This window comes from Erinaceus europaeus, chromosome X (assembly GCF_950295315.1).
Source record: "Erinaceus europaeus chromosome X, mEriEur2.1, whole genome shotgun sequence".
Taxonomy (NCBI): Eukaryota; Metazoa; Chordata; class Mammalia; order Eulipotyphla; family Erinaceidae; genus Erinaceus; species Erinaceus europaeus.
The window spans coordinates 61533710-61545606 of record NC_080185.1 but is presented as its reverse complement, the minus strand read 5'-3'; the positions used below and the strand labels follow the sequence as shown (position 1 = coordinate 61545606).

The following is an 11897-nucleotide window of genomic DNA, read 5'->3' as shown; positions in this document are numbered from 1 at the left end:
GGAATTGAAGTCTTTTTTCATAACCACTGTGATATGTCCCTTGCCCCCTTTTTTCTTTGTGGAACTCCTTTCTTTTATCTTTTTCCCCTTGTTTTTAAGGCTTTATTTATTTTCATCAGAGGGGAAAATGGAAAGAGAGTGAAGAAGAGTGAGAATGTGAGCAGAACACTGAACAGCTTTGGAAAATTAGTGGCACCTGGACTTGAGTTTGGGAATTCTTGAGTCTCAGACATTGAAATCTGGTTCTTTACTACTGTGATATCTGATGACCTCCATATCTTTCTATTGAGTGGTATTACTAAAGGCTGGAAGGATAGATCACCATGTAGATTGTACACCTTACCATTTGTGTCACCCAGGCACAAGTCCAGGTACCACATGGGAGGTGCTATGACACTAGATGAAGTTCTCCTGCTATGATGTATTTCTTATTTTCTACTCTCACCTCTCTTTGTCTTTCTGAGTGGAAAAAGAAGCCCAGAGTGATGAAATTATGTATGTCTAACATCCCTTCCATGAAAACAAGCAAATGGAATCCTCCACCTTATAGCTGACACAAGAGCAGATATCATAAGTAACTTACATAACACAGAATGTTGAAGATGAAACAATGAGAGAATAGTCAAGTTATTTGAGAAATATTTAAATTTAGAACCACAAGAAAGAACACAGTGTTCAAGTTTTTGAGGCCTATTAAAGCTGTTGATCCCTGACCAGGGAGTTAGCATAGTGGCTATGTACTATGTGTGCTTAACTTGGTTTACTACCACCTGGTCAGCATAGTGGCTATGCAAAAAACTTTCATGCCAGTGGCTCTGAGGTGTAGAACTCCTTTCAATAATTTTTATCCCATCTGCAGGGGGTTGGTTTGCACATGATGAAGCAGGTCTACAGGTATCTATCTTTTTTCCTCTTCTCTGTCTTCCCCATTTCTCTCAATTTCTCTCTGTCCTAACCAACAACAAAAGCAACAACAATAATAATAACAGCAACAACAACAATGAAAAAATGAACATCAGTAGCATGTACTGAGCCCCAGCATGAAACCTGGAAGCAAAATAATAATAAAAAAATATTATTATTATTGTGAGGTAGGTCTGGTAATGGAAAAGTTAATTAGCTTTTTATTTATGAAAAGGCCTTCATTTCACTCTCATATCTTAATTATAATTTCGCATGGTAAAGTATTCATTAATGGAAGTTATTATCTTTTAGTAGAAGTGTTTCATATTGTAGACTCTTTGCAGATATGATGAGGAAAAATAATAATCAATGGTTTATGTCAGCAAGACACCTTGAACTCCAATGATACACACAGGCTCAAAGGTTGACCTAAAAGAGACTTCTCAGCTTCTCTCCAGACTAAGAACACTGTTCTCATCTACTCTATTCCTACATTTTGCATCCCACATATTAAATATTTTGTCCTGCTTTATATCTTACCATCTTTCAGCCACAGAATTGTAGATGCTACTATGATAACATCCTGACCTTCCTGGGCAGATGACCTCACCACTGTGTCCTGGAACCTCACATCTCCAGAGCCCTGCTCCACTAGGAAAAGACAGAAACAGGTTGGGATACAGCATGCTTCACTCAATTCATACCAAATGATATTGCATCTGCTGATCCCAACCTAGTCAGTGCAGTGAGTACCACCTTAGCATGCTTCACTTCAGACTGTGTCCAGAGATGTCAGGCCTGGAATGTCAACACTTCAGCCTTATTACTCAGGTGAGACCTTTCCTTTCATAGAATTCTCTAATTCTATTCCAGGTGGCTCACTTGCTAACAATGTCCCAAAACCTAGATATAGACCAGGTCCCATGAGATAAGGCACATGTTCACATGTATCCATAAATTAGGTAAAAATATATACCTGAAAGCAAAAGTGCACTATAGTCTGCAGTGAGTCAATGAATGGAGAAAGCAAGTAGAGAGACCAAAAAAGACACTATAAAGTCCTTAATGAAACAGTGTCTACTTAGACTTAGATGTGCTCCTCACCTACTTCCTATTACACTTCCCTCAGTCACTCCAAAGCTAACCTTATCAAAGTAAGAAACTGCAAAAGCTGAATAAGGGCAAGATACTGGCATACTTTAATGATGACTCTTTAGTCACTATCAGGCCACACCATCATCTGGGGCCCTAGTAAAGGAGTCCTGAGATTGCCAAAAAGACATGATGGGCCTAGACCTCAAATAGATCCCTCTCTCCATTGTTACTGGTCATCTCTATCAGGAACAACACAATAGACCCCCTTGTGGGCCCCCCATAGGACCTTGCCCTCAACTTGGATCAACAATGGTAGAGAATGTTCCATCCTCAGAAAGGAGGCTGGGCAATATACTCTATGATCCACCTGAGGAAGATGGGTCCTGAAATTGTGGCAGTTTGGAACATTCCTACTCATGACCACAAAATGGTCAGATCTATAAGGATGCAGAGGTCATATAGGCTCCTAAGCTGAATATGGGCCCCAGATCAGATCAAATCGATGGGGTTTGCAGTCAACAATATTTATACACCTTTCCCATATTTGGGAGCTACTGTCTTCCCTGATCCAGCTTTCTGGTCCTCTTTCCAGACATGACATCATCTTGCCAGAAAATAACTTGAATCTACCTGCATATCAGTTGTCACACTCAAGAAAAAAAAAAAAAACCCTACTATAGTCATGGGCTCTTTGGAATATAACCAAAACAAGACCACTAACTAACTACAAAACAGAGACCCTCCAACTCTTCATATGAACTATTCCAGCCTTTAGGTCCATGATTGTTCAATAATTTGTTTGTCGTTATATGTTAACTCTTTTTCCGACCATCAGATTCCAGATGCTACCACGATGCCAGCCATACTTCCCTGGACAGACAACCTCACCAATGTGTCCTGGAGCCCCGCTTCCCCAGAATCCTGCCCCACTAGGGAAAGAGAGAGACAGGTTGGGAGTATGGATCATCCTGCCAATGCCCATGCTCAGCAGGGAAGCAATGACATATGCCAGACCTTCCACCTTCTGCACCCCATAATGACCCTGGGTCCATACTCCCAGAGGGATAAAGAACAAGAAAGCTATCAAAGGAAGGGATGGGATATGGAGTTCTGGTGGTGAGAATTGTGTGGAGTTGTACCCTTCTTATCCTGTGGTTTTTGACAGTGTTTCCTTTTTATAAATAAAAATTTAAAAAGAGTAAGACACAGGCTGGGTATATGGATCGGCCTGCCAATGTCCATGTCTAGCAGAAAAGCAGTTACAGAAGCCAGAACTCCCTCTTTCTGTACCCCATAAAGAATTTTGGTTCATACACCCAGAGAGGGAGAGGTGTTAAGGGAAGATGACCAGAGGACTCTGATCTCTAATCCCATCAGGATTTGGAGAGAGGAGGGAGGAAAAAGAAGGAAGGATACTTGAAAGTAGTAATAGGTGTAGGAGTGAGCTCCGCTTCCCCAGAGACCCACTCTACTAGGGAAAGAGAGAGGCATACTGGGAGTATGAATCAACCATTCAACGCCCATGTTCAGCAGGGAAGCAATTACAGAAGCCAGTCCTTCCACCTTCTGCAACCCAGAGGGATAGAGAATGGGAAAGCTACCAGGGGATGGGATGGGATATGGAGATCGGGTGGTGGGAATTGTGTGGAGTTGTACCCCTCCTATCCTACGGTTTTGTTGATGTCTCCTTTCTTAAATAAATTTTTTTTAAAAAGAAAGGAATAGAAGGCAGGACCATAGGGAAAAATGGTAGGAGTCAGGTGGTGGTGCACCTAGTTAAGTGCACACACTACAGTGCACAAGCACCCAGGTTCATGCCCCTGAACCCCACTTTTAGGGAAACAGCTTCACAAGTGGTGAAACAGGGCTGCAGGTGTCTCTTTCCCTCTCTATCTCTCCCCTCTCCCTCTCAATTTCTCTCTGTCTCTGTCCCATAATAAATGTATAAATGATATTTTAAAAGAAAATTCTTAAAATATATTTAAATATAGATAGTAATAGAAATAATAGCCAACTCATCTCTGTGATCTTGGGAGAACTACTGTAGTTTCCAATGGAGGGAATGGGGACACAGAACTCTAGTGTTGGGAATGGTGCGGAATTATACCCCTGTTATCTCATAATTTTGTAAATAAACATTAAATCACTAATGAAAATTTAAAAAGTAAAAGTTAGGGAAATAATCATACAGGAAAACGGTAGCCTAAATGTTTTACTTACTGCATTATCTGTCTCCTTTCATTGACTTGAAGGGAGGAACACTGGAGTGATTGTTGTGAACCGCAGAGTTGACTTAGATATTAGTAACTTCTTATGGATATATCCTGTCACAAATTTTGGAGCTTCTCTGTGTAACGCAAAATAGTTACATTTATAAGTAATCATTTATAAGTCCCATTGGCTAATATTTGGAAAATAAATAAACTTTAACTTGATATTTCACTATTCTTACATTTGCATTCATTTTCATACCAGATTTTACTTATAAATAGATACATTCTATGAAATGTATTGAAATTAAATTAAAGACATATTTATCCAGTGAGCTTGTCGAATGAATCTATAATGTACAATGTAGTAATCTGTATCTGTTGTTTGGAATTATTAATCTGTTGGGAAGTGACAAAATATTAGTAAATGTAGGGAGCTGGGTGGTGGCACAACAGGTTAAGCTCACATGGCACAAAGCACAGGGACCAGCGTAAGTAACCCAGTTAGAGCCCCCGGCTCCCCACCTGCAGGGAGGTTGCTTCACAAGCAGTGAAGTAAGTCTTCAGGTGTCTATCTTTCTCTCCCCCTCTCTGTCTTCCCCTTCTCTCTCCATTTCTCTCTGTCCTATCCAACAATGACAGCAATAACAACAGTAATAAGAATGACAACGATAAACAACAAGGGCAACAAAAAGGGAAAAAATGGCATAATATTTGTCCTGTGTCTTATGGTTTTTCCTGCATTAGAGACAAGGCAGTGGAACTGTAACAGGAACTGGAAGTTTTTCCCAGATCAATTGAGACCTGCTGTAATTTATTTAAGCACTGAATTTTTGTCAGTTATGTTCTAAATGCTTTACATAAATAAATGATTTATTCTTGTCAACTCTCTGAAATATTTATAATTATTCTATAGATTAGGTATAAGAGGTATAATATCCAAGTTATATAAAATAAATTAATACAATTAATTCAAACTTCATAAATTAATATAATACAAATAAAAGCTCACCAAGGCACATAATGATTAAAATACCAAAAAAATAGAGAATTTTGAAAGCAGTTAGAAAAGCACTGGGTCACATATAAAGAAATTCCTATAAGCCTATCAGTTGATTCCTCAGTGGAAGCTCTAAAGGCTAGAAAGGACTGACAGAATATATTCATAGTTTTAAATGGGAAAGACTTTCATCAGAGAATACTCTATGCTGCTAAGATGTCAATCAGATTCGAAGGAGGGACAAAGATCTTTTCAAGCAAACTATTGTTTGCTAATTGTAAGCTAATTGCTATTGTAAGCTAATGGAATGCATTGCCACTAAATCAGTCTTACAAGAAATACCAAAGGGTCTTACATAAAATGAATGTCTAGGATTATCTCACCCATAGGGATTTAATAAAAAATCTAATAAAACAAGCAAAGTCAAATGAAGGCAGACCTTTGGATTTGAACTGCAAAAGTAAGGTCACAAATGATGACTGGCTAGGGAAGGATGGATTGCAAAGGTAAAGGGATTCCAATTAATTTTTTTATTACTGATTAAATAGTGAATTACAAAATTATAATAGGCTTATAATTCCATACCTCTCCTACCACCAAAAAACTCCCCCACCCCCCAAGAATAAGTCCCATATTCATTCCAAAGTCTTAGAGAAAACTTGACCTTTTATTTTTTTTTTGCAAGTTCATGTGCCTTAGTCCTCTATATTCTACAAATGAGTGAAACCACCTTTCATTTCCTTCCTTACTTCACTAATAAAAACCTCCAGTTCCATCCAGCCCTTTGCACCAAAGGACACACGACCTTTTTTATTGCAGAGTAGTACTACATTGAGTATAGTATGTCCCATAACTTCTTTATCCAGTTATCTATCTATGGACTTTTAGACTGCTTACATATTTTGGCTAGTCAATGGGGTTTGCTGAAGGGAAAACTGGTACTTTAGATGTGGTTGCAGAGTAGTCAGATACTTTTTTTTTTAATTTTTTTTAATTTTATTTTTTATTTTATTTATTCCCTTTTGTGGCCCTTGTTGTTTTATTGTTGTAGTTATTATTATTGTTGCTGTCATCGTTGTTGGATAGGACAGAGAGAAATGGAGAGAGGAGGGGAAGGCAGAGAGGAGGAGAGAAAGACAGACACCTGCAGACCTGCTTCACCGCCTGTGAAGCGACTCCCCTGCAGGTGGGGAGCCGGGGCTCGAACCGGGATCCTTATGCCGGTCCTTGTGCTTTGCGCCACCTGCGCTTAACCCGCTGCGCTAGTCAGATACTTTTAAGAGGTGTGAAATTATACCTGTAAAACATTTATAGTCTTGTAAACCAACAAAAAAAGTTTCCTCAAAAGCATTGTGTATGCACCTTCTCTGTTTGTGTTTTGGTTATCTTCTCAGCAGCGTAAAAAAAAAAATCATCCCTCTTTCTGTTACATATAGTTCAAGCTAGCAAATCAGCAACACTATATTTAGATTAGTAGACTAGCTAGCGCTAAATCTTTAGCAACTAAAGGTTTAGTTTGGTAAGTGGTTAAATGTATCGTACATGCTCGCGTGCACATGTGTGTGTTACAAGAGGCTTCTAACTCTTCAGTAGAGTTGAATAAAAAACATATATATGATAGAGGTGACTGGGGAATTTAAAATAAAAACGCACTAATTATGAGTAAGAGTCTTGAGAAAAGTGGAATCTTTGGGGCATAGTATTGATTATTGGGGCTGCATAGAATTGAAAGAAATAAAAGAACAACTGCCTGGTGTTGGCATAACTGGTTGGGCACATATACTACTATGCACAAGGACCTGGGTTCAGACCTCCACCTGCAGGTATAAAGTTTCATGAGTAGTGAAGCAGTGTTGCAGGTCTCTGTCTCTCTGTCTCTCTCTTCCTATCTTCTCCTTCCTTCCCAATTTCTTTCTCTCTCTCTCCAGTAAATAATAAATAAAATTTAAATTTTTAAAAAGAAATAAAATAACATAGAACAATTCTGGAGAGAAGACAAGATAATGAGATCAAACTAGTAAAACTGTATGACTAACTTGAAATCTGAAAATCTAAAGGGAGGGGGCCGAATGGTAGCACACTTGATTGAGTGCACACCCAGGTTCAAGCCCCCAGTACACACCAGCAGGGGGAACGTTTTGTGAGTGGTGAAGCAGGGCTTCAATTATCTGAGTATCTCTCCCCTTCTATCATCCCCTTTCCTCTCAATTTCTGGCTGTCTCTATCCAATAAATAAATAAACATTTTAAACAAATAAATAAAATAATAATTTTGAGAAGAAAATCTAAAAGGAAAAGTTCTGTGGGATTATGTCCTCAAGACCTCATCTACTGACAGGGCTTCACATTCCCAGGACCTCAAAAAGGGAGGGCCTCCAGCTGCCCTGTACATTTAAACTTCCAAAAATGTGTCTGCCTGAGTGTCTATATTTATCTTATGACTAAGCAGTAGAAACAGGTGGCTGGATCTTTTTATTCTCCTACCTTGACTCTTTTTTTCTTTTCCAGAGATACATATATATATATATATCATTTTCATATTTCAAATTATTAAAATAAAGAAAATTGTTGAAAATCTAGTAAACTGTCAGAACAAAAGCAAAATATGCAATCTCAATCATTATCTCCTTTCTTAATCTATCCAGCCTCTCTAATTTGGCATCAAGCACTGAACTGCAAAGTTCAGTTCTTAGTGACTGGAATGTGGGTGGCTTGAAGGAAATGTGTTGATCTACCTGCAACTCATAAATTAGAAGAGAGTAAGGAACCTCCCTGAACACCACTAAAAGTAACAATGGCTACTAATAGGACTTTAAGAAGATGAAGCCTTTTTCTGATAATCAGAGAGAGGCAGCTTCCAAGCATAGGGAGAAGGGGCCAGTTTTGACCTCTGGGATTAGTAATGACAGAAATGAGTGACAGGGCCCGGTTTGTGTGTTTGTGTGAGTGTGGGGGAATGAAGGTGACAGGAGGTTGGTTAGCTAGCCGGTTCCACTTCTGCAGCACAGCTGGTGGGAGGGGAAAGTAGGGGCCAGAGTTGGAGGATGACATAATCCTCACGTGACCAGGAGCTGCTGCGAAGTCCTTATATTCTCCGGCTTCTTTCTCCTCTGGGTACCAGCTCCTTAACTGCCCCTGCAGGCGGTCGCACAGGTGACTAAGAAGAGGAAGAGGTAAATTCCTTAAATCCCAGCAGGCTTCTGTGAAGGCTCCCCTGGGCCCTCTAGGATAGTAATAACTTAATCTAATGATTAGAATATGTCCTGATTTGCTTTCCCCTAGGACATAATTATATGTATTTTATTTATTTATTTATTTATTTATTTATTTATTTATTTATTTTAGATAATTATGCTTTCCAAAGGGGATGGGACAGAAGTAGCAGGAAATCTCTTGGCATCGAGCCCAGAGATCTGGTGATAGTTCAGAAATAACCAGATTCAAAATGAAGTAGGAATCAGTTTCTCTCGTATTAGCAAGCTTTCCCATTATTCTTCTCTTTCTCCAATTCTGTTGAAGGAAATGAGGTGTGGGTTGCTGTATGGAGAATGGCTGGAATTCAAGGATGCAGACAGAAAATTAGAAAAAACATCTGCAAATAGTTCTCCTTCAATGCCTGCCTGCAAAAGGTGCAGGATGGGAGGGAGAAGACAGTGTGTCTTGTAAGGACTAGGCCTGAGAGTAAGGTGTGGCAGTGTGGGGACAGAGATCCAGCAGGAAAGGCTAAGGACTGGAGGGGAACCAAGAGGTAGGAAAACTGTTTGGGGAATACTAGATTCAAAATAAGAAATTCCATTTTATCTCTGACTCTGGGGCTGGTGGATCCACAAATGACTCCCTCCTCCTCATTCCCTTTCTGTCTGCAGGTACTAGGATCTGTCTGTGCTGACAGGAAAGAAAAAGACAAGGAAACTGTCCAGAATCACCACAGGTCAGTATGAGGGGTGCACTTACACCAGGGTCTCTGAGGGTGGTAACAACTCAGCAACTACTACTAGCTAGCCTTCTTCAGTTTATTGGAAAGGCCATTAAGCCCAGTCGGTTGGAGAAATGTTGTATTAGGGGGGAGGATGGCAGAAGAGAAGGGAGGAGGGAGAGGGTATAGGGAATGAGAAGACGTCTGGAGAAGAGAAGGGGCAGAGAGAGGAGAGGGGAGGGGGAGAAGGAAGAGGAAAGGAGAAGGGAGGGGGAGTAGGGAGGGAGAGAGAAGGGGGAGGAGGCAGGGAGGCAGAAGGAGGAAGAGAGAAGGGGAGGGACTGGCATAGGGAAATGAGGACTTCTTGAACTGCTGAAGGTTTGGGCCGGTGTGGTTGGAGTGGGAGATTAAGCTAGGCTAGTATCTTCCTTTGAGGGGAAACTGGCAATGCTAAATCCAAAGAAACACAGCAATCTGATTCTCATTATTTCTCCTTGAATTTGAGTAGGAAACAACATCATGCAAAAACCCTGCAAAGAAAATGAAAGCAAGCCCAAGTGCAGCGTGCCAAAACGAGAGGAAGAAGGTGCCTATGGAGAATTCGAACGCCAACAAACTGAAGGAAATTTTAGGCAGAGGCTGCTTCAGTCTCTCGAGGAATTTAAGGAGGATATAGATTATAGGCATTTAAAGGATGAAGAAATGACTAGAGAGGGAGATGAAATGGAGAGATGTTTAGAAGAGATAAGGGGTCTGAGAAAGAAATTCAGGGCTCTGCATTATAACCACAGGCAATCTCGGGACCGTCCTTATCCCATTTAATGCATTTCTCCTTTGAATTCAGCTATTTCTGTTATTAATATTGCCAACACTGATTAATTTTGTCTCCATTTCTGTGCCAAAAATATGTCATCATATTCCATCAAGCCTTCCATGCTCTTTTGATTTAAATTTGACTCTTGTTAACATTGGTCATTTGATTCAACCTCACTTGTTTTGTAATCATAGATCTATGTGGGAAGATGCTCATTGTACATTTTAAATAATCACAAGTTAAAAATCACATATATGTATATATACAAACCTTATATGCACATTACAAAGGGAATATCTAGGTTACTGTACACAGTTAACAGTGAATCTGTGTGATCTATATTTTGTTTCTTTTCTTTTTTCCTCTGCCTCTTCTCATTTCCCAAAAGTAAATATATATGTATGTGGGGGTCATTACTTTTGTCACCAAAAAATAATCAAGTAAACAGACATAAATGTATCTATCACATTAGAATGCCAGTGAAATGCTTAATATAAAAATCTTAATAACAGAAATGTAAACTTCACATTACCTCTGGACCTCTTAGCCAGAGGAATAAAGCTGGAAATTATTACAGACAACTGCCTGAGACTCTTCTAATTGGGAAAAAGTTTGCCTAATAGGGTTGCAATGGGGACAACATGACTGAAGAGTGGGGGGGCGGGGGGTAGGGTGCTTCTGTTACCACCTGTGCATACAGAATGCCAGCCCAATATAGAATATCACCCACTTGAGGGAGGCCCCCAGCATGCCAAAAACTGTGCTCAGGAACAAGTCCAAGAGGGAGGTAGGGGCTTTCATGACAGTTTTCTGCTGTCCAGCCCCACCCCTAACTCCTCCCCTGGGCCCTGCCATGCCTGCAGGGCACTGCTGCCTCTTCTACTGGGTCCTTGACCCTCTGCTGCCCTCAACTGTTGCTGGTGCACTGGTGTCTTTGAGGATCAGAAACCCATTGAGTTCCCTTGAGACCCTGGTGGGTCAGCGTCCACCCACCTTCTGTCTTCTAAGGCCGCTCTGCTTTCTGATGGCACCTAATGCAGACAGGACAGCTCTAGGGTGGCTTAGGCCATAATGTCTTGCAGAGTTCTCGAACAACTCACAGGTTCAGTAACAGAAGTCTTGTTCGCTAGAAGTTAGACATGATTAGTCTGTATTGGGAATTGGACCAAGGTACAAATTTGAGTGAAAAACATTTATAGTTAGACTTGCTACTGTAAGTCTTAGAATTAAGGTTTTTGTTTGTTTCCATACCTTCTCTAATAAGATGATCTCTCCTTGAAGGATCCTGACAGGTCTGCCTTACTAAAACTTGCACAAAATGATGTAAGATATATATACAAAGCTACCTAAAAGGATAGTACTCTCATTTCCATCCTTCCTCCTCCTGAAACATTTGTAAAATGTTTTGTGATATTAATATATATAATAGCATATCATATAACACACACATATTCATAAAATATATGCATATGTTAGTCAAATATACAGAAATACATTTGTGCAAATATGCTTACAGTATTATGTACATATATGTATTATATGCATTTAGTGTCATATATGTGTATCTACATATATTGATCTTACTCAGGACATGTATATATTAATATATGTATTTGTATATACACATAAGCATTATTGGCTAACTGGAATTTTTCATTTGGCACTTCAAAATGAAGACTATGTCACATATTCCATTATACTCTTTTTGATTAGTACCGTGACTTATATATAATGGGTATTTAATAGCATTTACTGAGTTAATATACTGGTGTTATTGGCCTAGTTTCACCTCTAACTACGTAAGATTGGAAATATCTGCATGTCTGCAGAAATTATAGTTTGTAGGGGCTGGGTGGTGGTTTATCCCACTGAGTACACATGTTACCATGTGCAAGTAACCTGGTTCAAACCCCAGGTCCAAGTTCCTGGTTTCCACTTGCAGGGGGGGTGGAGGGGAGGG

General features: G+C 39.8%; 1 protein-coding gene across 1 annotated transcript; it reads left to right on the top strand.

Moving 5' to 3' along the window:
• The first annotated feature begins 8286 nt into the window (after nucleotides 1–8286).
• Nucleotides 8287–10518, top strand: TCEAL7 (transcription elongation factor A like 7). Its single transcript, XM_016194337.2, has 3 exons — nucleotides 8287–8380; nucleotides 9074–9138; nucleotides 9632–10518. Exon 3 carries the CDS (start codon nucleotides 9643–9645, stop codon nucleotides 9943–9945), a length of 303 nt encoding a protein of 100 aa, XP_016049823.1. The 5' UTR covers nucleotides 8287–8380; nucleotides 9074–9138; nucleotides 9632–9642; the 3' UTR covers nucleotides 9946–10518.
• Nucleotides 10519–11897: the final 1379 nt, after the last annotated feature.